This window comes from Poecilia formosa, unplaced genomic scaffold (genome assembly GCF_000485575.1).
Source record: "Poecilia formosa unplaced genomic scaffold, Poecilia_formosa-5.1.2 Scaffold314, whole genome shotgun sequence".
In the NCBI taxonomy this organism is placed as follows: domain Eukaryota; kingdom Metazoa; phylum Chordata; class Actinopteri; order Cyprinodontiformes; family Poeciliidae; genus Poecilia; species Poecilia formosa.
This window is the reverse complement of record NW_006800253.1, coordinates 263,364-287,959: the sequence shown is the minus strand read 5'-3', so window position 1 is coordinate 287,959 and position 24,596 is coordinate 263,364. Positions and strand designations below refer to the sequence as shown.

Genomic DNA, 24,596 nt, shown 5'->3' with positions numbered 1-24,596 from the left:
TATTATAAACAAAGGCTGAGTGCTGATTGGCTGCTGTGGAACTGATTTAAAGAATCATGAAATCTTTTAAAACCTTAATAACTTTGCATATTTTCAGTCCTTTTTTTTTAATCTTTGCATCGTTGATTTGTTTACTTTCAATCGGATTTTAACTACATAGTGGGGATAATGATCTGTGTTAACTTCTGTGCTTACATCTGGTTTCCTTGTCTCCTTGGAGTCTGTTTCAGATGCCCTGAAAATGCAGAATTATCCGTTTTGAATGTTTAAAAATAAAAACATGAAGGTTTCTCTCTTACTTTGTGAGTTTAATAATTATCCCATTTCACAACTTCCATCATTTAAATCAATGTTCCCCAATCCTGCGCTGCTTGGTTCTCAGACCTGAGTTTGTTTTTCTCTTGTGCTCTATGCACATCATACTCTATAATATTTAGAAACAGCTCTATCTAGGATTACACGTATTGAGCAGAATAACATATACAGGGCATATTTACATTGGTGTGTCAAAGGAGCAGTCTGGTATTTTCTTGTTTCCTGATCAATTCCATTTTGCTGTCCATAGAAAATGCACAGATGGTTTTAAAACATCTGGATTTGTTTGAGCAGTTGTTCATTTCCTTGATTTGAGTTGTAGTGGGGTTACTCTAAAAACTATATTGAAAATGTCAGCGAAATTCAGAGAATGGGTCATTCTGACACAGATGACGCTTCTGCAGGAAACATTCCGCAAATTTCTCTGAAAAGCAGCACCCCCTGGTGGATAGAAACTGAATAAATCAACTAGTTTTGAACAGACATCCAGAGATGTTTCATTCATGCAGGAAAGACTTCATCTAAAGTAGATTAAAATGTCTTTTTGTCTATTAGAGTTTCTTTCATACCACTAAGGTTTTTTTTTTTAAATGGTGCATTACATGAAACACTTAAAAAAGAGGCAAAACTAAAACAAAATAAGATTTGTCACAGATCTTTCCTGAAGCTCTATTGATGCCTTTTTCCAAACTGATTGGGACTGAAAACCGTTTCTGCCACAAATAGTTACACTAATATATGAGGGTTAGTTAAATTCACTTTATTTCTCAAACAACTGAGAAACATGCACCATTATTCAATTCAGTTTGGTCCAAATGAGCTTTTTCATTTCTCAAAACAAATGTCCTCTCAAGGTATTTTACAAAGCCGTAATATTTAATGTATAAAATACATTCGTTCAAATTCAAGCCACATGCTAAGTTGTAAAAGTTTCTAACATAAAAAAAACACATATTCCAAATGTAAGAGCATTAATTTTAACTTCAGATATAGATATAAAAAAACATTTAAACCATCATTTTTCTTTATTTTCAGGACCCTGCAGGACTTATGAGGAACATGTGGTGTAATATTCAGCTTTAGAGGCGATTTCCTTTTGAAGTGACTCCACTGTCTGCAGCAGCTCGACCACCTCCACTACCTTTTCCTCCTTCGTCTGGATCAGCAGCTGGATCTTCTGCTCCAAGTCTGCCAGAAACAAACGTACAGGAAACATCAACTCAGCTCTAAAACATCTCGCAGAAACCAGATTCAAACATTCAGAACCCAAACAGAAAAACATCAGGATCATTCGGACTGCAGGGAGCAGCTTCCTTTTTTCACATGCAGGAATTAGGATAAGGGCCAGAACGAAGAAAACTCTTTTGTTTTTTTGAGGAAGAACCGTCTCACTGTCCTGCTCAGGATGAAATTTTGTCGTTCGCCTAAATTACATAAACTGTTATTGTGTCTTGGGTCTATTTCTTCTACTCTGTTTCTTCTGTATCAGCAACATTTACCAGAAAAAAACTAGTAGAAAACTAAGAAAGGAAAAAAAAGAAAAGAAACATCCTTGGTAAGTGAGAACAAAAAGATCTAATTTTGCTCTTGTGAGTTGGAAAATATATTCAATCTAATGTTTTTTCAAGTAAAAGTAAATCTACATTTTACATCAGGTCTACCGGGGCCTGGTGCTGATCTGCACAGGTCAGGGTTCACCTGGACAGGTCACCAGTCCATCAACACACTGAAGCTTTTTCCAAAGCAAACATCGAGACAGCCTCACACTCCTTTCAGTGTTTAGGATTTTTTTTCTTCGTCTAACCTGTTCAGTGTAGCATTTGTAAGCTCCTATTCTGTGCAGGGCATTAATAATCCCACAACAACTCTTAGTCTGATGGTTATAACCTTCTATCTGTTGGAGTCTGTCCTCCATTTGTCTCTGCATGTCTTCGGTCTCCTTCAGGATTTCCTGCAGTCGATCTGCGGCTTCGTCTTCAAGTGTTTTATTCAAGTGTTTCTGCTTTAAGAGCTCAAACTGCTCCTCAACTTCTTGCAGCTCCTGTTGGGAGAGAAAACGTCTCAGAAATCTGGTCAAACCCAGCAGCAGCAGCAGCTGCTGACAGCTTTCAGACTTTACCGCGTCATTAGAAACGTTGGTCAACGCTGACTCAGCAGTTTCTCTGGCCTCTTTGGCCATCTCTCTGTTCTGCTCCGTTTTATTTTTCAGAGCTTCAATCTCCTCCAGCAGACCTACAGGCTGGTTCATCAGCTTATCCTCGATGCGGTTCAGTTTGTTTCCCGCCTGAAACATGGCAGAGAAACCATCAGTACCAGTCAGGCTGAGGCGATTACTGTAAAAAAAAAAAAAAGGAAAGTTTGAGCCTCACCTCTTGGATTAGGTCTTCGGCGTCGTCTCTGTCCTTATTTGCAACCTCCAGGTCGTCGTTGGCTTTGCTCTGAGCTGCGTCTGCAGCAATAATGTCACTGACGATGTCTTTAACGTCGATGTTTGTAGTTTGCTCCCTGTTAAAATAAAAAATAAAATAAATAAATAAAAACGGTTTCTGAAAATAATCTCGTTTTCAGGCACCAACTTGGCTTCTGTCGCTTTCTGCAGAAGCTCCTGAGCTGTTTTGGCTTCATCCTGCAGCTTCTTCAGGTCCTCCTGGAATTTGGTGGCATCGTTCAAAAGATTACTGATCTCATTGATCATCGACTGGATCTCAGCAGGTGATCGCGGCAGCTGGATCCTCAGGACAGCGTTGGCCATTTTCTCAATGTCACCTGGAGGAACCATTTCATCTGCCAGGAAGGAAACAGGCAGAGATGTTTCCCACAGCAAGATGCATCACTCTGGTACATTTTTAGAGGACGGTAGGCGTAGAGCTGATCATTTAATGGTTGGATAATTTGGTCTCCTAAAAGAACTGACGTTACGCCTGTGAACACTGACCCATCAGATACTGTTTGACTCTCTGGAGCAGCTCTCTGGTTTGGTTTTTCTCTCTCTCCAGTGATTCGGTGGTGGCGCTGAGCTGGCGCTGCAGGTCTTGGGCCTGGTCTTTGGCGTCCTGAGCCACTTGCTGGACATCACTGATCTTAAACGGTCAAAATAATAGAAACACCTCTTAAAACAGAACAATCCTCAGAGAAGACTCACTAACTAGTCTACATCAACCGTTTACCTGCAACAGATTTTTCAAAGTATCTTTTCTAACTGGACTTGGTAAAAGTTCTGGTTTGGCGCTCAAGCTTTCCCGTCGTCAGTTTTTCTTTTTCTGTTTCTATCAGTTCTGGGGATCCTAAAAACTGTTTTTGTCTTGGCAGAAAGTCTTTGCAGCTCCAGAGGAAGTAACCATTTTAACGAGGCCTGGGGTGTTTCACTCCTGGAGACTAACAAGCAATTAAAATGCTGCTGGGTAAATCTGATCTTAAACTGTTCAATTTTAGGGCAAGTCAATAAAAACTTGAACTGTAGGCAGTTTTAAACGGGTCCCAAGCCCAACACGGCAAGTTTTCCCGTCCAGGGTAATATTCCTGCCCAGTTTCCCACAAGTCAACCAATTTGGGATTTTGTAGAACAACACTGATTCCTGAAAGACTTGGCTACAAGAATGCATTGAAATCAGTTTTAAAAATTCTTAAAAAAATGTTTTCCAATAGCCATGTTTATAACTAGAACAATATAAATCAATGCACTTAGACTTAATGCTTTTTTTAACCAAAAAATGTTAAATGTCATTTCAACAACATCTGCAGTACCAACCTAAATTCACACATTTTGTTTAAAATTCATAGTTTCTGATAAAATTCCTAAAATATTCTCAGAATATTGTCTCTGCATGTCTTCGGTCTCCTTCAGGATTTCCTGCAGTCGATCTGCGGCTTCGTCTTCAAGTGTTTTAATCAGGTGTTTCTGCTTTAAGAGCTCAAACTGCTCCTGAACTTCTGTGTTTACATCTGGAATAATATAAAATGATGTGCACTTACCTGCATCGAATGCTTTTTTAATTAAAATGTTTTACTAAGATAGAGCCACAAATAAAAGTCATTTTATTATAAAATTCCCACAGGAACCAGCTCAGTGGAGAAACCCTCCCAGTGTTCCCAGCGTAAGCTTGCCTTTTTCTTCGACTCGTCCAGGTTGGATGGGAATTTGATGAGTTGCTCTTTTACTTTCTCGGCCATCTCAGAGGCTTTCTGGGCGTCGGGAACAGCTCCATCACAGATCTGACCTTCAGGACATCCAGAGCAGTCATCCGGATCCGGTCGGCCGCAGATCTGGATCAGACCAAACCAAGTTGCTCAGAGGAAACAGAAGATCATTCAGTTTCTTTATTCAAGTGTAATACCACTGATAAGCACTAGAGGGTTCTCCATTAGATAAATCACTTCTTTCTGCAGAGTATTCTGCACCTTTTGGTTGAGTTGGCGCACGTTAAGCTCCTTGACCTTCTTCTCCAGAGTTGCCAGGTCTGCTCTGCCGCTGCACATGCTCAGTTTGCGCTTAGTCTCCTGTCTGGTGTCCATGGAGTCCTCCACAGCTTTAATGGAGTTTCTCACCCGCTTTTCGTCTGACATGAAGGTTTTGTGAAGCTTCTGGATCTCCTGCAGCATCTCTTCAACAGAGTGGAAACACAACAGAGATGATTATTTCTTATTAAAATTAAAAAATATATATATTTTAAGGTTTTGCTTTAAATCAGTAAATTCGATATCAAGTCAGAAAAACAGGTGTTCTGATTGGTTGAACTAAAGTTTGTTTCTGGCGTTCAGATAAAGCCAATCTTCATGTCTCACCTTCCACTGGCTGAGTTTCTTTCTTGTTTGGATCCTTGGTGAGTTTATCCTTCAGGTTTTTCAGCATCTTCTGAAACTCCACGTTAATATTATTGATTTCATTGTTAAGGAGGACAGATGGGTCGATCAGAATTATGTTGGTGTCAACAGCATCTTTCAGCTTCCTGCAAAGAGAAGTCCTTCAAAATCATTGGTTTCTGCAAACATTTGCCTTTAACGACCAGGAGCCAGATTATCTTTGATTCAACAAAATGTAAAATATGGATCTCACCTAATCTTCATGTAGAGTTTCTCTACCTTCTCCATCTTTGGCAGAGAGAAACCAGTCATGTTACCTACGCTGTCCAGTCTGGAGTGCATCTCCAGCATCCGCTGCCAGTACTGACTGTGAGTGGGATGCTGGGTGTTGCCGTGGAGAGGGATGAAGGTCCTCATCCTTTGGGCAGCTCGCTGGACGTCAGTGATGTTTTCGGTCCACAGAACCATGCATTCGTGGCATTTCTCGCAGGCAGGAAACTCTGAGCTGTAGCCTGGAGCGCACGCGTCACAGAGGATCCCGCTGACACCAGTCCGACAGATGCACTCACCGGTTTCAGGGTCACACGACGGGCGCTGCGTTCCCTCAAGGTTACAGTCACAAGCTAAGAACAAGAAGTGATGCAATTAGGCAAAACAAGCCTTATATGAATGAAATGGAGAAAGCATAAAAAGATTGCAGCCATAAAACAATCTTTGTCATTTTGGGGGAGCTGCAGTAAACAGCACCATTTTGAGTCCTGACTTAAAGGAGCCAGCACTTCCTGTGGATTGACATTTGATGACCTCTGGAAACTTTTACTAATATCTGTAAAATGATAGTGGCACAAAATAATATTTTTGCTCCACAAAGGTTTGACAACAATTTTGTTTGATTTGTAGAAGGAATTCCTGAATTCTGGCTACGTTTTAAGATGACAGTAAGCTGACTTTGTCATGCAGCTGCTAAAATGTTTACTTACTTTGTTTGAACGTTGATGGTTCCAATATTTACAGAAAAGAAAGATTTGGACTAAATCCGAATGAAGTGTTTTGTTAGATTAACATCAAGGCCACCTTTTATGGTTGTTATTTTCCCTCATGAAGCTAAAGTTAGTTAAATTGTTATTTTGGCATCATGAAACCTCACTTAAAAACACAATATTGAGGTTGAGTTTAAGAATAAAGTCATTGACTCAAAGTGATTTAAATAAAGCAGGAGACAGTCTCTGACAGATTAAGTGGTTCACTCACAGAAGCACTGCAGGTCTGGATTCCCAAAATGGTTTTCTCCACATTTGTCACACTGTCTTCCTCCAAACTCAGGACGACAGGGACACTGTCCCGACACCTGGACACATCACAACTTCAGCCAGTGGACTTTTCAAACAATCATCTGCTGCTGCATGGACCCTGGCTGACTTCTGACCTCTTCATTGTCAGCCTGAGGAAGAACTGATCCCCTCTCACCTTGTCACAGACGTTGGAGACGGAGTTAGCCGGGTCGCAGCTGCAGGGCTGACAGCCCGACGTTCCGTCCAGGTTCCAGAACCCGTCCTCGCATTCATCACAGAGATCTCCCACCACCCCCGTCCTGCAGGGGCACTGTCCTGTCCTCCTGTCGCAGAAGCAGGGGATCTCTAGTGGACATAGAGTCGCCTTGGTCCCCCGGCGGTCACAGGAGCATTCTGGGAAACATCACCGTACATATACCAGCAACCATGTGACTCATCTGTGACCATGTGAACCTGTCGCAACCATGTGACACCTTCCTCACTGGCCGCTTTACCTTTACAGTTGTGTTGCAGGGCGTTGCCATAGTAACCAGGCTTGCAGAACTGGCACTGCGGACCTGTCGTGTAGTGAAGGCAGCGGAGACACTCTCCGGTTGTGCCGTCGCAGGCGTCGCTGTCGTCCGGGTCGATGTTGTTGTTGCAGGAGCACGCTCTGCAGGCGGCACCTGGCAACCTCAGGTCGCCATAGAAACCCGGACTGCACCGGTCACATCGTTCACCTGAGAGGTCGAAGGTCAGAGGATCGGTCAGCGGTCAGGTGGACTTTAATATTTGATTTATTTTTTCATCGTGGGGTCTGGGAGTTTTTATGAGAATTTAACTTTCTATTTAACTTCAGTTCAAGAAAAATCTCTGCTCCTATGCTTACTTCTGATTCCCTGGATTTTAACAGCAAACTAATAGCAACTAAGCTTTGGCTACACACCTGCAGACCAGGTGATCCGCACAGACAGCTCCTACCTGCGTGTCCCTCCCTGCAGGAGCAGCTCACACTGACGGACTGCGGGTTGTATCGACAGGAAGAGGCAAAGAACCGTCCGCTGCTCAGGATATCAGGGCACAGGCAGGGCTGACAGGGTTGCCTGGATACCGGGTTACCGTAGTAACCCTCCACACACCTACAGCAGCCACACATAGGTGGGTCAGAACCACATGACACCATCAAGAAGTGAGGTGATCTTACCTGAGGGGATAAAATAGCTGACGAAACGAGTTTAATAAAAGAAAGGCTGAATATTCTGTAATCGGATCCAGAACCTTCAGTCCGACCTGTCACAATGCCGCCCACTGCTGTGCTCCCTGCAGTCCACACACTCTCCGGTCTGCCCATCGCAGGTTTCCGACAGGCCGTTGCAGTCACAGGGCTGACACAGCGGGAACCCCCAGAATCCAGACTCGCATCGATCGCAGCGTCGACCCGATACCCGGGGGCGACACGCACACTGACCTCCGCTCAGATCGCACGCCTCCGACAGAGAGCCTTGAGAGTCGCACTCGCATCCTGCAACAGCGTGAAGGATTCGCTGTAAGACGAAGCGCTCCTACGGCAGGGCTCTGACTGATGAAGAACTTTCTTCTTACGTTTACAGCCTTCAGGTCCAAACCCAAAGGTCAGAGGTGCGCAAGCGTCACAGCAACGTCCGATCACGCTGGGCTTACATTCACATGACCCGCCCAGCATACTGCACCTCGATCCAAGAGAACCGATGACGTCACACCTGCAGGCTGAAACCAGGAAGCACACAACATCAAGCCAGGTTCAGGTGAGACTGTATCTGACAGACGTCAGCTGCTTCCAGAGACACATTAGTGCTAAAACTTGACCACATAAAATTTTGGAGACATTCAATTTGTAAATTAGGCATATTACGTTTATATTTATTGTCTGTAACAAACCTTATTTTATCATCCGATTGTAAATAAATTCAGGCAGCAAAAGAATAAGTAGTTTCTACAAAGAACCAGCAGTTTATGACGATGAAGATAATCTACAGACCACAAGGTTGAGTTCTTCATTTGAGATTATAAAGCTTTTTATCTGAACCTGCACTTTGACACAGTGAGAAACTGGACCCAGAACTTCCAGCAGGTGGCAGTAAAACCCATAAATACATTTGTGTAAATTGTGACTGTAGTGCAGAAAGGTGGACCTTGGACCGGTTTGATTGGATGTTTTCTACAATTCAATAAAAAAAACAAAAAAAAAACAATATTACTGTAACTAATTTTTAAGTTACAGCAATCAACGTCGTTATTGTCGTGGCTGATGGCTGTGGACAGGAAGGATCTCCTGTAGAGGTCTGATTAATGTTTATGTTATTAAAACATTTATAATTGCCTGGGGGTTTGCAGTAAACAGCTCACCCACAGCTCCGTTGTGGATGCGCGCTGACAGACTCTTGATCAGTCCTTCGCAGATTTTTGGAAGTGACTCCTGAGAACCGAGATACACGTCCAATCCGACGCAGCGAGAGTGACTGAAAGAGTCGAAGTCACTCTGGGAACAGAAGTCTTCTTGGACTGAATAGAAACTCTGAACCAGTCCCATCTGAAAAATAATAATAATTTTAAAAAAAGATGACAGAAAAAACAACACCGAGCTTCATTTGAATCAAACAGGCTTGTTTTCTTTTTTACATTTGAGGTGAAGATGATCTGGGTAATAATAAAATAATGTGATGACTATTCTCTTTGGTCTCATTAGGCCTGGTTTACAGGATTCCTGCTCTTTTTCTATTTAAAACATTCAGACTTTTCAAGAACCAGAGTGGGAACCAAAGTTAACAACCTTAAGGTTTTAGGAAATAAAAAAAATCTTATTGCTTATTGCTCTTATTACTTTAGCTTACGGTTACTGAAAAGTTTTGATTGTTTTCCATATTTCTACACCACTTTATTTATCAATGCTGCAGCTACTTTAATCCTTTATGCTCAGACTTTGCTGTTCCTAAAGCGACTCTTTAAATACTTCCCTCTAGCTGTGCAGAAATGAGTTTTTAGATCATGACTTCCTCACCGAGTCGACCAGCAGAGGAGCGTTGTCTGATCTCTGCTGCCTGTCAAAGAAAATCTCCACGGAGTATCGACCTCTGGCGTTCAGACACACTCGGGAATCCAGAATACCTAATCTGGGAAAAAAACAAGCGTGTAACATAAAAACAGCAGTAGATAAAATGTCATGGCAAACGGTTGATGTCATATTCATAAAAGTTATCTTGTGTTAGAAAGTATGCCACCTAGTGGACACCAAGGAAATGAAATAACAGGCTGAGAAGCAATGCAGCACTCACATCACTTTTATATGTGTGCTACAATCAACAATAAAGTTTCTGCCATGTTCAAACTACAGTCATCTACTTACAAGTGCCAGAACAGTCTGCAGAATATTTTTGCTAGAGTCTTGGAGTTTATTAAGATGTTTTTTGGTGAATCTTAGATGGGATTTTGTGTCCGTTTAGGTCAGGAACTCTCCTATTTTGGCCCAGTTTCTTCTTATTGTTGAATCACGAACTTTATCTGATGTTGTTTTGGGATCATTTATGACTTTCTCGATGAGTCACCAATGCATAATTAATGATATTACGATTCTCATGTATTCCTATTAGATTTGCTTTTGTCTGCTTTGTGTTACCAGACAAGTTCTATTTAACTGGTTTCTACTGGTCTGAGCCAAGTTTGGCTAATAAAATTTAAAAGAAATGTGGTCAATTGCTGTAAAAATTATTCTTTAACAATCACATTTTTCTGTACTTTTGTCATCCCAAAGTAAAAACTGAGTTGCTTCAGAGACACTGCATCACTTTTTTGGGGGAAAAATCAGAAAAGACCTGAAGAGAAACACTCAGCGGAGTCAGCCAGTCGCTGTGGAGGACGTTAGACTGTTTTCACTTTGCTACGTTTTAATGTAACGCTCTGCAGAAAGTGGTCAGCAGAAGAGTCAAGTGGACTCCCAAGGTGAATTACCTGTCGCTCATGAAGACTGACTCACCTGGAGCTTCTGGGGAGGATCAGTGTCAGACTTCCTGTTGGAGGGTCGTCACTGCAGCCTCCGTCGCCCGGTGACAGCGTGATGACGTTCACTCTCGCCACCCAATCGGAGTCAGACTGCAGAGGGAGATGACCGGAGTTTAATCCCGGGAGAAAAACTTCCTGGATTAAACTCCAACACGATGCCTCATTTCTCGTTTCAAAATGTGAGCAATAATTATTTTTTTGATGTTACAGTGTTGACATCTGAATGGAAAAACTCAAGATCAATGTCTCACATTGATCATGGTTATGTCTGTTTTTTTGTTTTTTTTTGTCATATATTGAAATAAAAATAAATAAATAAAATCTGTAAAGCTGACTATTTTTAAGAGTTCATAAACAAGACCCTGAAGTTCTCCTCGCCTCAGATTCATAGCGGATCACCAGCTGGTACTCCATCGATGTTGGCAGGTTGTCCACGGTGAATCTAAGCCCCGCCCCCTCTGTCACTCTGACCAATCCCAGACCAGTTCCTGACTGCTCAGGTGAACCCTGGTGGGGAAGGATCTGCAGGGGCCCCTGGTTCGGAGGGCTGGTGTTCTGCTGCAGGACCAACAGAAAACAGGGGAAACCAATGAAAGAATCACGTTCAGTTCTATTTCAGAGACAAACAGGAAATAAACCAAAGCCGTACCCGTCTCCTCCGACGGGCGAGATGACGAGGCCTCCGGATCAAAATCACTTTACCATTGGAGAGCTGGAAGTGATAGCCCTGTCTTCTGAAATACTGCTCACATGGAGGCAAAAGGCCGGGATTCACCTAAAAACACAAAGACAGAGAGAGAAAGTCTTTGTAAACAGGATTTTAAACACATTAAGATGTTAAGACAGGGCTGGTGAGTAAATTTAAACATTTAAGCAGCTTTCTGAGGAAATATTTGGAGACAGGAGGGGTGGTTTCTACTAAAGGTTTAACCCATCCATACATCCTTACCCACCAAACCTTGCATGGTCTCTGGAGGCAGGTTAAGACACTGAACACACAAGATAAACAACCACACAGAGAGATGTTAGCTGGGATTTGAACCCAGGACTGCACAGCTGCAAGGCTAACAGCTAGCAGCTGTGTCGTTGCCATGGTAAAATATTCCTCCGTAACAACACTGTTCTGTCTGAGTTCAATGGATCACTGAGGTTTGGACTCCTTAGCAGGATCAATGGCTCTGTCAAGATAGCTTAATGTTTAGTTTGGGATTTTTAGCATCTGGGTCGGATTCAGATCCAGATGCTAAAAATCAGTCCCTGGTTCTGATGGCTTAACTGAACCAGATAGTTTTCCATTCAGTGATGATACACACCAGTGGAGAGGAAGAGGGAAAGGCAGGGAGAGGACCAGGAGGAGAAGGGGAGGAAGTTCCTCCTGTCAGCTGTGCAGCGAGCTCCGCCTCATACAGGAAGTAGATGAGCGAAGGGAGGAAGTAACCAGGTGCAGGATCAGAGCAGCGCCGACCCACCATGTTGGGTAAACAGGAACACTGTCCGTCCTCTGGAGAACACCTGAACAAACCCAAAGTACATCACAAACTTTATACTTTATATTCTTTGAGAGTAGATTTAACTCCTTCAGAGTGGGTCACATCTTGTTATTCAGATGACAACTAGTGACTGGATTCAGTTTTATGAAAGCATTAAATCACTTGAACATACAGAGTCAAAAGTAAAAGAAGAAAGCTCCTACATGTTGCTGCTGGCTCCGCCAACATCACAGTCACAGGGTGAACATTTGAACACAGAGTTTCCCAAACCCCAGAAACCTGCCTGGAAAAAAACCCATTAAACCTCAAAACATGACTTAATACAGAGGATCTGTTTCTACTGATCTCTGTTTTACAAACTTTAACCTACAACACAATGATCACACAGCGGCCCGGTGGCCATTGGCTCACATCTACAGCTCCCTGTAAGCGGATCACATGGTTCAACACTTCCCAAACCGTGGCACCTGCAGACTGAAAACAGCATAAAGTCAGATCAAAGCTGCACAGAAGTAGCACAAACAGCAGGATGTTGTCTCATCTGGCCTATCTGCTGTCTTAAATGGTTAAAAAATAGTTGTTGCTCAACTATATGAGCATCTATAATGTAACCTGACCTCCTCATGTCACCGAAACACTAACAATATTCCCATATGCTAAGATAAAGGTAAGGTAAGGTAATTTTATTTATATAGCACATTTTCAGCAACAAGGCATGTAAAAGTGCTTTACATGAGTTAAAAGGAAATACAAACAAAATAACAAACCAAAGGAAAGAAAAAAGAGGAAAGAAAACTAATCTAACATTGTTCTAAAGTATGTAAACTAAGTGCTCCTGTTCAGGGTTGCTAAGTATCTAATTCCACTTCTAAATAGTGAATACTCTACAGTTTCTGACAAAATAAGCTAAAGAGTGACTGATCTAATTCTTTTTCTGGGTTAAAGTGAATACTTCACAATTCTAAGTTTGTTCTAAATCCTTTTCTGGGTTAAAAGTAATATAAACTAAGCAGTGACTGTTCCTGTTAAGTATTTCTGGATTCCAAGTTCGTAGTGATTCTAATTCTGATTCCATTTCTGGGTTGTATAATATTGATCTAAATAGTGGGTACTGAACAATTTCTGATATTACTAATAAACTAAAATAATCCTTTTCTGGGTTAAAATAAATAGTAAATAGTAAGTGGGCTGGATTTATATCACACTTTTCTAGCAATGCTGACCACTCAAAGCACCTTACATGATACCACAGGTTGGTAGGCAACCGAAGGTTGGAAGGTTGGTAGGCAACCGAAGGTTGGAAGGTTGGTAGGGCAACCGAAGGTTATGCGTCTTGCCCGAGGGCACATCGACATGTTACGGCATGTTACAAACAATGTGCGGATTGGAAACCACAATCCTGGAGAGATTAAAGAAGTTTTATTGACAATTTAAAGAACCAGCTCCCAGCAGAGGCGGTCCTAGCCTGTTTGGCGTCCTGGGCGAACCGCCTTTCTGGCACCGCCCACAAACTAAAATGGAACTGAATCTGAATCTGCTCCTATGATTATATTGATCTGACAAGTATAGCTTTGAAATGATTATTCTTACTTGATAAAATATGAATAAAGACCTGAATGGAGGTAAAAACAGGTGCACTGGTACCTTCACACCCAGCCGGGTTGTCCGATCTCAAATCGAAGAAGCCATGTTTGCAGCGATCGCAGCGTTGACCCTCCACGTTTTCCTTACAGAAACACCGACCGCTTGAAGCATCACACAAGCCGCCGCTGTGGGAGCCGGCGGGGTCGCAGTCACACGCTGCAACAAGAACGTCACTCCATGATGCTCAGACGCAGCATACGTCCTGACGCCATGCTGCTGGAAGCTACAGAAACATCAGTGATCTCTGACCTGTGAGACATCTGAGACTCAGAACTCAAACCAGAGAGAAAAACCGAGTTTGACTCATTCATGAAACACCAATTTGAAAAGTAAAAATCTGACAATGCTGATCATTGGTCATCATCTCAAATCAATATCAGAGCTGTCCAAGTCCATACATCTTTTCTCCGATATACCTGAATCAAATGGTATCATCACCAGGCGTCTGCAGAGTTCAGTGACTGAATGCTGATGAGGGAGTTCAGGCATTTTGTTCAGGTGTGTTGGAAAACGGATGCATTTAAAAACTGCATGATAGCAGCGTTTTAGATCTGAACTTGGGCACCCTGTTTTAGATGCCTCCATCCTCCAATAATCTTTATTCAAATGGATGAGTTATTAATTTGATCCTGAAGACAGGTAGCAGGGAACGTATCAACTTTGCACTGATCCCTGGGGGCCCACTTAGATAGAAGAACCAGAAAGTGCAAGGCATAACCATTACCGATTTTTTAAAAAGCTGCAACAGCAGCTTTTATTTCCACTGAAGTGAAGCATCAGAACCATCACTCCCACCTGCATCGCCTGGTTTGATGCTGCACTGTAAAAGCAGCGAGTATGAATAAGTTGCACGTGATGAAGCATACGTATGCAGGCGTGGGGGTCCTCCAGCGCCCTCTGCGGGTCCTGATACATTAAAGGTCGACAGCGCTCGCACTGAGGCCCCGTCCTGTCATGGCGGCAGTCGTCACACACGCCGCCACTCACACCTCCAGTCTCTTCGTAGCGAGCAGCATCAAAGTGACACGAGTCTGAGTGACCGTGACAGTTACACCCTAAGAGAGAGACAAACAAGGTCACAGACATGGAGGAGAAACCTGAAACAACTCAGGCATCATAAATGTGAAGGTTTAGAAGCACAAACAATCTGTATGTCTGTTTTTAATCCAGAATAAAATGATAGCTGATTCATTTGTGCGGAAACAAAAGAGGAAATTAATAAAAATGTACTCCTGCAGATGTTGGGTGTAGTTTGTCCTCCAGGCTTCCAGGGGGAGTCATTGTGGAACGGCTGACATCTCTCACAGTTCTCCCCAGCTGTGCTGTGCTCACAGACACATCGACCGTGAACCTGGAAGAAGAAGAAGAAAAAAAGGAATAGACAACAGCAAAACAATTTAAACTGAAGATAAACAAATTTAATGTCAAAGTTTCGGTGTGTACCATGCCGGGCTGGGTGAAGACATCTCCACGTCCTCCGTCCACAGGGACACAGCGGCTGGCGTGTCCGTTACAGAAGCAGCTTCCCTGAACCACCATGCTGTAAAGTGAGTAGTAATATTTCTCCTGAGGATTTCTGCGTCTGCGAGCCAGCAGCGTGTCACCGAGCGTGAAGAGACGGGTGAAGTTCACGCGGATATTCGTCAAGGTGATGAGCTCTGAGGATAATTAAGACATGTATAAGCGAATATATGAAAAGTTATACTTAATAAATTGGAATATGTGTTCCAGTGAGGACCGTTTGTCAGATTAAAAGTACCTTTTGGGAAAAAAAAACAACAACAACAACCTTTTCCATCGTCTCACCTTGAATGTTCGGAGCATATGGGTCATCTATTTCAAAGACAGGATCCAGAGCTTTTAGCACCACCTGGTGGACAAACATACCAGGTTACAGATTTATCTAAATGTCAATCAATACTTTCCTCAGTTATTTACACACACTGTATAAAAAACACAGTTTGTACTCTCTGATATTAAATCAGACACATTTTTCCTGTATTATGTCATATGTGCCAGAATATTTAGTGCCAGAATATTTAGTGCTCACAAAAAACATGGGATATGTGGCTTTCGAGTGAAATTTCAGGCTGAACCTAAAATGCACAAACTTTTACAGATGGACTTAATGTGAACTTTTCTAAAAATTTGAATGTCTAAATTGTTCAATGTCTCGTTAGTTTTTGCACAACTTGAGGTTCAATTAGAGGCTAAATTCACAAGAGGTGTTTGATTCCTGAATTAACAAAAAAGATCTATTGGTGTAAAACAATCTTTATTATCACGCTGTTCATATTTTGACAGCATGAGACCAAGATGACACCTAGAAACCGATCAACAGTATCTCACCATTGCGAGATTTCAAACAGGATGCTCTAAGACAAAAATGGCTGCTGAGTGTAGAGCCACAGAGTTATCGGCTGGTACCACAAATATGCAGAGACAGATTCAAAGCCTGCTTGTTTAGAGCTGCTTTTGATTAATGTCAACTAAAACATTATAAACTGAAGTCTGTTTTTCAACTTGTCGTTGCTTGCCACTGCAGTGTGATGGTTTTCCCTTGTTTTATTTTCCTTCTAATCCTGTAATGAACTTGGAAATGGCTTGCTGCTGAAAATATGTGATAAAAATTAAACTATCTTGGCTTGATTTGTGTTGACAGGCGAAAAACTCACATTCAAGGTTTGCACCATTGAAAGAACAAGAGTCCACGTTAACATTCAAAACCAAAAACAATAGCGTCAAACTAAAAAATACTCTTGTCCAAGCAGAGACATTTTTTCCCACGTTACAAGTTTGTACCTGAATGTTTTTTTTATTCCATGAACGGAGCAAATAGGTTGGTGGATGTGTGTTTAAACGTGGTACCTACCTCTCCACCTGTGGACGGTTCTGGTCCAGAGTATCTGCTGTCACAGACAACGTCGTCAATGAAGCTGGCAGGTTCAGCAGGAACTGAAGGAAAATGAAGGGAACAATCGTCTGCAAAGTAGCGAAAAACTTTCCAGCTCCGTCCAAAATCCTTCGAACGCTCCACCAGCATGGCTGCAGGCCTGAAGCTCTGCAGGAAGACAGACGGGAGACATTCACATCCTATCAAGCAAATCAGACCCAGGGGCTCATGCAGCGCTGCCGACTGAAGCACGTCCATCTTTAAGTCGGACGTTTCCGATGTTCTTAAGAAGAACATCGCATTGTCTGACCAGAGGATAAAGTTAAGGATGAAAAAGCCTGTTCTTGTTCACGGCCTGTTCTTTGTAGGAATTAACCTCCAGATTTAAAACTGACTGAGTTAGCTGGATCTACGTTCAGCATCAGAATCAGTGGAGCAGCGTCAGTGGTTAGCAATAAGGCCGATAACCAAATCTCAGCTACCCTGGGTACGCCAGTCCCACCCGACCTCACGCCTCTGCAGTCCTGCTTCTTATATTGCTGTTGATAATCCAGCAGGGTGATACTAATCTGAACGAAAAGACTAATCTCTCCCCTCTTCACATCACCTTCTCAGCTCTTATCAGAACAAACATTTTTTCAGATAAAACTGTTCATTCAGTTCAGCGGAGGTGTCTCCTACGTGTGAAAGCACATTTTAAAAATCATCTGACTTAGCAGCCTGGCAGGAGAAGAACATTATAAGTGAGTGTCTTTAGCTGTTTACCTTGAAGGTGAGGACCAGGTGGCTGAACTGGAAGACAGTCTCCAGGTCCAACTGGATGCTGACTTGATGAACTCCTGCAAACAACAGAAAGCTTCTTACGTTTTATTCTGTCATTAATAATGACGCGCCGTGACGGGAAGGTTTCCAGCTCACCGTTCTCAGACTGCCACCACTTCAGTCGTCTGTCGGAGTCAAACGTTGTGACGACGTTCTCGATACGATGGCTCTGTGGGTTGCTTTGGGGACTAAACGGCAGTCGGGAGTCACACGTGAAACACTTTTTCTCCCCCTGATGAATCAATAATAATTTTAAATGAGTCATTCATCCTAATCAATAATCAGTGGTTTACTAATACGTGCTGAAAGGTTGGGGTTTGTGTCTAACGAGCAACATAAAGAGGCTATAGGTGTAAAGACGTGACACTGACGGGTGTCTGATTTATGGACGAGCCTGGAGGCTACAGTTGTTGGCCCATCTCCTTTTTACAGCACTAAGTATTTCCAACCTAAGCCATGACAGAAGAGGAGAAAGGAAAATGCATTAATGGGGAGAGGAGTTGGAAAAGTTCCTCAGGCTGAAAAGTGTCAGAATGTAAAGTGACAAATCAAGACTTGTTTCGGTATGAAAGTCAGAGAATGGGGGGAGAAAAAAATGAGTTCAGCAGCAGCTTATTCAAATCCACAAAACCTGCACAGTCCCACATATCGTCACACATTATTGCCTCAGCATAAACAAATGGTAGCACAAGATAACCCACAGAAACAGCTTGAGCTTCAGCCAATGGAAACATCTTTATCGTCTGTTTCACAGATCCCCTGTGTGTGTGTGTGGGTGCTGCCTCTAACCTCAAGGTATCCAACGATGCAGTAGTTCTGGGGTCCGTCCACGCCGCAGGTGGATGAAGCTGAGAGCTGCGTTCCCCGTCCCACCATCAGGTCACCGAGCTGGGGGTGACAGGAGCCGCCAGGGCACTGGTCCTGGAGGTCCTGGGGTTTTACCGCCGGGAGACAAACTGCAGGGACAGATGAGCCACAGTGAGTGAATCCATTGTTTCATGAGGAACTCAGAGCTTGCTGTCTTGTTTCTTGTTTTGGAAGAGAACATCAGCTTCTGCTCCAAAGACTCTAGAAGTGTTTCTGACTCCAAATATCTTTAGAAAAGACCCAGTACCAGCAGGAACAGATCTTCTGTCTCATCTTGCTGTTCGGTTCTCTAAATATTCAGGAACATCCTGCTTGAGATTCTGGATTCCTTTCCTTCTGGGTAATTTTCTCTACCTTTATTGGAGGAACTCAGCAGGATGGAGAAGTTCAGAGTGAAGTCAGTGGCTTCAAGTAGACAACCTTCCCAAACTCCCACAGGTTAATCGATTCCACTGGAGTTTCACTTTAATTTAGTTCCTCCTCCATGAAGAGACCATTGAGAACATTTCTTCAGTCAGGGATGTGATGAGAAAAACTCACCAAGAACAAAGATGAGGATCATGTTGAGACATCTGGTGGATTCTAGTTTCTGGTGGACTGCAGATGATTCTTATTCTGTTGGTGGAGAAAAAGCACATTTATCTCAATGTGCAGATGATTGTAAACCAGGACTGCATGCAACTTCACAATGGATTAAACAAAATTAAACAAAATCCCTCTGGGAAGGAATGTAAAAGCATGGACCACACACAGAACCCCAACGACTACAATAATTAAAGTCATAATTGTATCATTTACTGTCTCCTACGGCGTTGTGTGCTAGATAAAATCTCACTGAACGAACAAGAAACAAACTTTTAGGCCTGTCGCAATAAATCAATTAATCGCCATAATAAATTAAAACAATCTCAATAATTTCCACTTGACTGATTTAACCAATTTTTTTTTTGTCGCTCTCTTTCTACCAAAAATGGGATGACAAAGTCTTCAGTCTTTTTTGTTTACAGAGATTTCATAATTAATTCATTTGTTGCTTCTGTTGTTTTGTCTATTTGTTTTGGAAATTTAAAATGTCTTCCAGTTCTAGTGTTAGATGTTTATTAGAATTTAAAGTTAGTCATCTTTGAGAGTGTATTCTCGCATTATTATGTCATTACAATTACATTACTTGAAAATGGTCTCAAAATGGCAATATTTGTTTATTGCAATAACTTCTAGGACAATTTATCTTCCAGTAAAATTTGTTACTGCGACACGCAAACTGTACAGCTTGGAAAGGTATAATCAACATTATACTTATAATTAAGCATTTGCAAAGTTTGTAATTTTTGACTCCAATCTCACATTTAAATGTTGAGTAAATTTAAATCTTTAATATTTCATTTGACTTTGAAGTCTAGAAATGCTTACAGTGATATTTGCACAGATGACGTTCTGTCTTATAAACTGGTCACAAACCACAGGAAGCGTGTTAGGACTCACTGAGTCTCTCTTTAGACACTGTTTGACAGGAAACATTTTAATTTTAAGAACTGCAACATCGTCAGTAATCACAGCATTTTGAAACCACCAGACATTTATTGTTGTATGTCTGATTAAACATTTAAATTGCACTTGATTTTGTTATTTTCTTTTTTTAAATAACCAAAAGTCAACAACACAATAAAAACCAGAGGCTCACCTTGTGTTTTAACTAGTCCGCTATATGTGGGTCTGTATCAGTTTTTAAGGTGTAAAATTTCACATTAAGAAACTGCTGAGGAGGATTTGGTGAATGTTTATGAGGCGTAAATGTAAATGTGTTTCTACCTTCGAACAACTGTTATCTAAATTTTAGAATACAAACTTTGAGGCAGTGCAGCTTATTTCAATTCAAAGCCCCAATAAACCCAGACAGACGAGAGCCAGTGGAACAGCCAAGTAAAATAAACTAAAAATAAAAGTACAGAGCAATACATAACCCTGAACTGAAGCTTTATAGAAACCGTACAGCGTCTGAACCCAGCCAAGAGATAATTGCAACAACCAAAGCAGTTACAACCCACAGACCACAACACGATGTGGTTCAGCCACTCCTAATAATGAAACACGTTTATTCCTCCGGCTGAAGCTGAACTCCAACTCGGTTCTTGTGGTTCGATGGGAGAAACGTTCTGAGAGCTGGAGCCCAGCTGCAGGACTCTGGATGATAGAAACGTGTTTATTCAGCAGTGAACCGTGCGCCCTGAAGGGACTGGTGAACTTTAACTGGAATGTTTGGGCCTCTCCAAAAACTGACTGAACTGTACACCATTTCCTGCTGTAACACTGCAGCAACACACACACGCACACAGACACACGCACACACAACAGATTCACTGGAAATGGAGGACAGCGCACCAGCTGAACCAGCATCTCCAAGTATGTGGCATGTGGATCTTTTTGCTGCAGTAAATCTATCCTCAGCCACTGCGATGTTCTTGTTGACTCCGTCTGCAGCTCAGAACTAAAATCTCAACTCTTTAATCGTTACACAGCAGATTTAAGGTCTGGCTCAAATAAGCTATGGACCTTTATATTAAAAACATAGGAAAAGTTAATAAAAATCTACAACAACCTGATTGTTCAGAACATTTAAGCACCAGGCTTTTAAATCAATATAATGTAAACAGGACATTTTTATTTGAACTGATTTCTTTAATATGAACATGATTCACTTTTAGATTTGTTTTAATTGCAATTTAAAAGTATTCTGTCAACACTGGTGAACTTGTGACCTGTCCAAGGTGTAAACACCCCAGCAGCCCTTCAGGACAGGTGGATTTAGATGATGGATGGATGAATGAATGTCGTTTGTTAAAATTGCTCTGTTAAGAAGTCGTTCGTCTCTCACACACTCAGAAGAAGCTTTCAGTCCCTGTTCTTCGGTTGGGATCCCACCCACTGTTTCTGCACCTCCATGAAAAAGATACTCTAAGATCATCTCACCATTTGCATGCACATTTCTCTGGACCCCTAATGAACAACACAACAAATACCTGCTGGATCGGAAACACTGCAGGTCTGACCAACCAGGATGTTTATTTTTATTCTCTGCAGAGATAAAAATGTTGATCTGCAGTGATGAACAGCTCTGATACCATCGGTAGCAGCAAGTCTGAATGGCTCATTCCTGGACAGCAAAGTCTGATTGGTTGTTTTTCTAACAATGTTATTAACTTTATGACTTCCAAAAGACAGAATAAAGGGAAGAGAAAATACACTGAATTCAAAAAGCGGATCACGTTCAAGAAAGATCCGACCAAAGCAACCAGAAAGAGAACTGACGGGAGCAGACCCAAACTGGGATGTTTTTAAACTTACACCTTCGTAGGTAACCTAAGTAAAAATAACTGGGTTTTGGCAAGAGCGATAAATGAATCACAACCTTTTACGAGAAAAACACAAAACTCAGACAGATCGAGAGTTAAGCATCTGATCATCACGATCAGACAAGCAAGTCTGAGTCTGTTGTTATTAAAATCTGACTTATTTCCATTTCAGGAAACTCAGATTTTCCAGCTGCAAACTTTCACCCAGGATCAACGTTAAAACAACAACAACAAAAAAAGCTAAAAACATGGCTTAGGGACAATAAAAAATAGAAGGAAATCAAAAAAAATGAAACATCTATAGAGCTGAGGGAACGTGTCTCTGCAGATAATTGGGATTTTATTCTGACAGACAGCTCAGGTCTAATTTTACTCTTCAGATATTAGCCCGAGGAATCCTCTGAACTAAACGTCAATAAAACATGGTTTTCCTTTTAGCTCTCAGGAATCTGCAGACAGATTTAACGAGGAATGTGCGATTATTTTGTAAAAACTGTGGAGCAGAAAGTGGGTCTTAGGTACAATAATAAGCACGTGCAATTTCATAAGTAACAACGCTGCATTTAGGTGCATATTTGAGGTTTCAGTTACGATGCAAAGTGTTGGCTGCAGCGCAGAGGAATAAATCACTTTGATATTCATGAAACAGAACGAGAAGATCTGCTGGAGATCAGAGACGGAGGACGAGTCGTGTGGCTGCTTTAAAACAAGATGGAACATCAGAGATAAGGTCCTGTTTCTTTTCATGCCACTAATGTTTCAGCTCCCAGACGTTGTCGGGTCATGTCTGTGTTTTTATACGCAGTTTTCAAGGAGTTTGGGGGCGGGGGGGGTGAAAACCAAACAGTTGAAGATTTCAAAAGTTGCATGAAGAAATTATCCTGCCATTTCTCCTGGTGTTTGAGAGAAAATTATGAATTCAGGTGAAACTTCACTGAGATTTGCACCGTCTCTGTGCTATAGGTGGTGCAGAGTGGAAAAAAAGGAGATTAGAGTTAGTATAAAGTCATTAAGCTGTGAAATGTATTTAGTTGTTTCACTGCAGCAAATGTAAAAATTACACACAAATGCCAAAAAATCTGCCAGTTTAATTTGAAAACCGGGACAAGACGCATTTAAACCAACGCATCTTCCACGATTTTAAAATGACGCGAGCAACCATTTAAAATGCGTTTACCCAATTTAAAGAGGACAACTAAAAACTGTAAAATGAAACGTAACACCACAACGAGGCAGCGTTTATTTAACTTCATTCTTAATGTTTTCAGATTTCACCAATTCAAACTTCACTGCGACTTTCATTCCTGACATGTTCATCTTCCGTTGAGAAACATTTAACATTTAAAAAAACATTTAAAAATATTTTTTATCTTTCTTTCTGGTGTCCTGAAACCAAACCGAAGCTCAAAGCAAACAATGATTTTCAGCGAATCTGACAGCGTGTTAAGCCCCGGCACTCCGTGTGCGTCATGTCATTACATGCACAAGTTCTTTGGGATAGTGGATCTTTTATCACTTGGTTTATTTATGGAGAAGTCAGCATGGCAATGGATGAGTTAAATCTACCTAAGACTGGCCTTCTTGCAGCTTTTTTCATTTATATTTTTCAAAATAAAACATCATTTCAACCCAAACACACAAACTCGATAAATTAGTTTTCAGAAAACCTTTTTTTTTTCTGCTGACACAAAGAAGCTGCACAGAATAAAAACCTGCAAAATCGATTCAACGCAAACTCCGTTACTTCAGCAGAAGTCATTTAAGATAATTGCAAACATCTAAATTTAATTTAAAAAACGGACTGTTCAACATGGGATTAACTGCACCCATCTGACAGAATTAGTCCAGTTTTCTTTTCCTTTAGTCTGAATTATAACAACATGAACTTCAGTCCCATCAAAGACATTTGGTGTGCTACAGGGAGACAAAGTGGACCTACCTGCTTGAGCTGCCATCCAAGCGAATGAGCACACCTGGGCAGGTAACAGCACACCTGAGACACTTGCTGCCCGAGGCTGAAGCTGTCAAGAGATGGAGAGAAAAATCACTGGGAGGAACATCCAGAATAAAACTAACTAAATTATCCAACCTCTCTGATGACGTTGCCCCTACAAGAGTAAGATTGTACGGAGTAGTGGTTGGGGGAGGGGCTGCAGGAGCAGCACATTTGGTCCAATGGAGCCCTCAGGTTACCTATTGTCAGCCCTGGTTCTCCGCCCAAAATTACAGTAATGGATATCTTTAACACGCGTGTGTGCTTGAGCCAGGATGTTCAGAGAAGAGATGCAGTGACACGTTATGTTTCAGATTTAGCTGCTCTGTAGACGAGGATCTGATATCACAGGAGAAATTCATCCTGAACTCATGAAAGGCAGATCTCCGGACGGTGTAAAGGAGCAAGTTCTCTCTGGAGACCATAAGGAAGCTCTCTTGGAGACAAGAAGGAGACTCCAGAGTGTCATAAAGGAGCCCCGTTTACACTCCCAACTTTGTAACTTCTGGAGAAGGTAAAGCTTTGGGATGCCATGAAGGAGCCCTCTATGCGGGGTAAATAGGTTGAAAAGCAGGTCTCTTGAAGGCCAGAAGGATTTCCCTGAATGTCATAATAAATCCCACTCTGGAGGTTGTAAAGTTACCATCAACATGGTGTAAAGAAGCCTCCTCTATAGGTCATAAAGGAAGTACCAGAAGTTATAAAGGAGTCATGTTGAAGGCCATGAAGGAAGTTGTCAGGGTATCAAAATAAATGAAAGAAAAAACAAATCCCCCAACACAAGGCCTAAATGTAAGCTCAGGACAGCTGATGATGAGGACTTGGTTGTCGGAGACGATGAACAACGATCCACCAGAGCGAGAACATCTTCAGAAGAATAGTATATTTAAATTATCATCCTGAATCAAATGTCCTCATGATTTTTACTCTGCTGTTCAGAGAATACAGCAGTGGTTACAATAAAGCTCCTGTTGATGATTACAGCATCTGAGTTTGTTGTTCCTGACTGAAATTAGATTATGTCGGTGCTTTGGAGGCTGTCAGTGCTTCTGGCCTTTATTATTTCTGCTGTCTGTGTGCTCAGTGCGAGGTAAGAGTTTTCACTACTGATGTCAT

The 24,596-nt window shown here is 41.8% G+C and overlaps 1 protein-coding gene and 1 long non-coding RNA gene across 2 annotated transcripts; one reads left to right on the top strand and one right to left on the bottom strand.

Annotated features, from left to right (window-relative positions):
- Nucleotides 1–1,060: 1,060 nt before the first annotated feature.
- Nucleotides 1,061–24,076, bottom strand: lamb4 (laminin, beta 4). The gene is made up of 35 exons (XM_016661159.1): nucleotides 23,427–24,076; nucleotides 18,678–18,752; nucleotides 18,060–18,226; nucleotides 17,367–17,502; nucleotides 17,214–17,287; nucleotides 16,428–16,616; nucleotides 15,362–15,425; nucleotides 14,999–15,213; nucleotides 14,786–14,906; nucleotides 14,422–14,610; nucleotides 13,556–13,711; nucleotides 12,282–12,385; nucleotides 12,115–12,194; nucleotides 11,735–11,933; nucleotides 11,071–11,196; nucleotides 10,800–10,979; nucleotides 10,396–10,511; nucleotides 9,424–9,535; nucleotides 8,772–8,955; nucleotides 7,989–8,132; nucleotides 7,677–7,908; nucleotides 7,368–7,525; nucleotides 6,902–7,126; nucleotides 6,583–6,800; nucleotides 6,367–6,463; nucleotides 5,369–5,738; nucleotides 5,098–5,261; nucleotides 4,714–4,916; nucleotides 4,420–4,578; nucleotides 3,251–3,395; nucleotides 2,892–3,099; nucleotides 2,685–2,820; nucleotides 2,435–2,599; nucleotides 2,203–2,356; nucleotides 1,061–1,503 (listed from the first exon to the last, which is right to left on the bottom strand). The coding sequence occupies exons 2-35, from the start codon at nucleotides 18,697–18,699 to the stop codon at nucleotides 1,364–1,366; spliced, it is 5,352 nt and encodes a 1,783-aa protein (XP_016516645.1). The 5' UTR covers nucleotides 18,700–18,752; nucleotides 23,427–24,076; the 3' UTR covers nucleotides 1,061–1,363.
- Nucleotides 5,906–17,236, top strand: LOC107833043 (uncharacterized). Its single transcript, XR_001658752.1, has 3 exons — nucleotides 5,906–6,011; nucleotides 16,764–16,769; nucleotides 17,226–17,236. It is a non-coding gene; the product is annotated as an uncharacterized LOC107833043 (long non-coding RNA).
- Nucleotides 24,077–24,596: the final 520 nt, after the last annotated feature.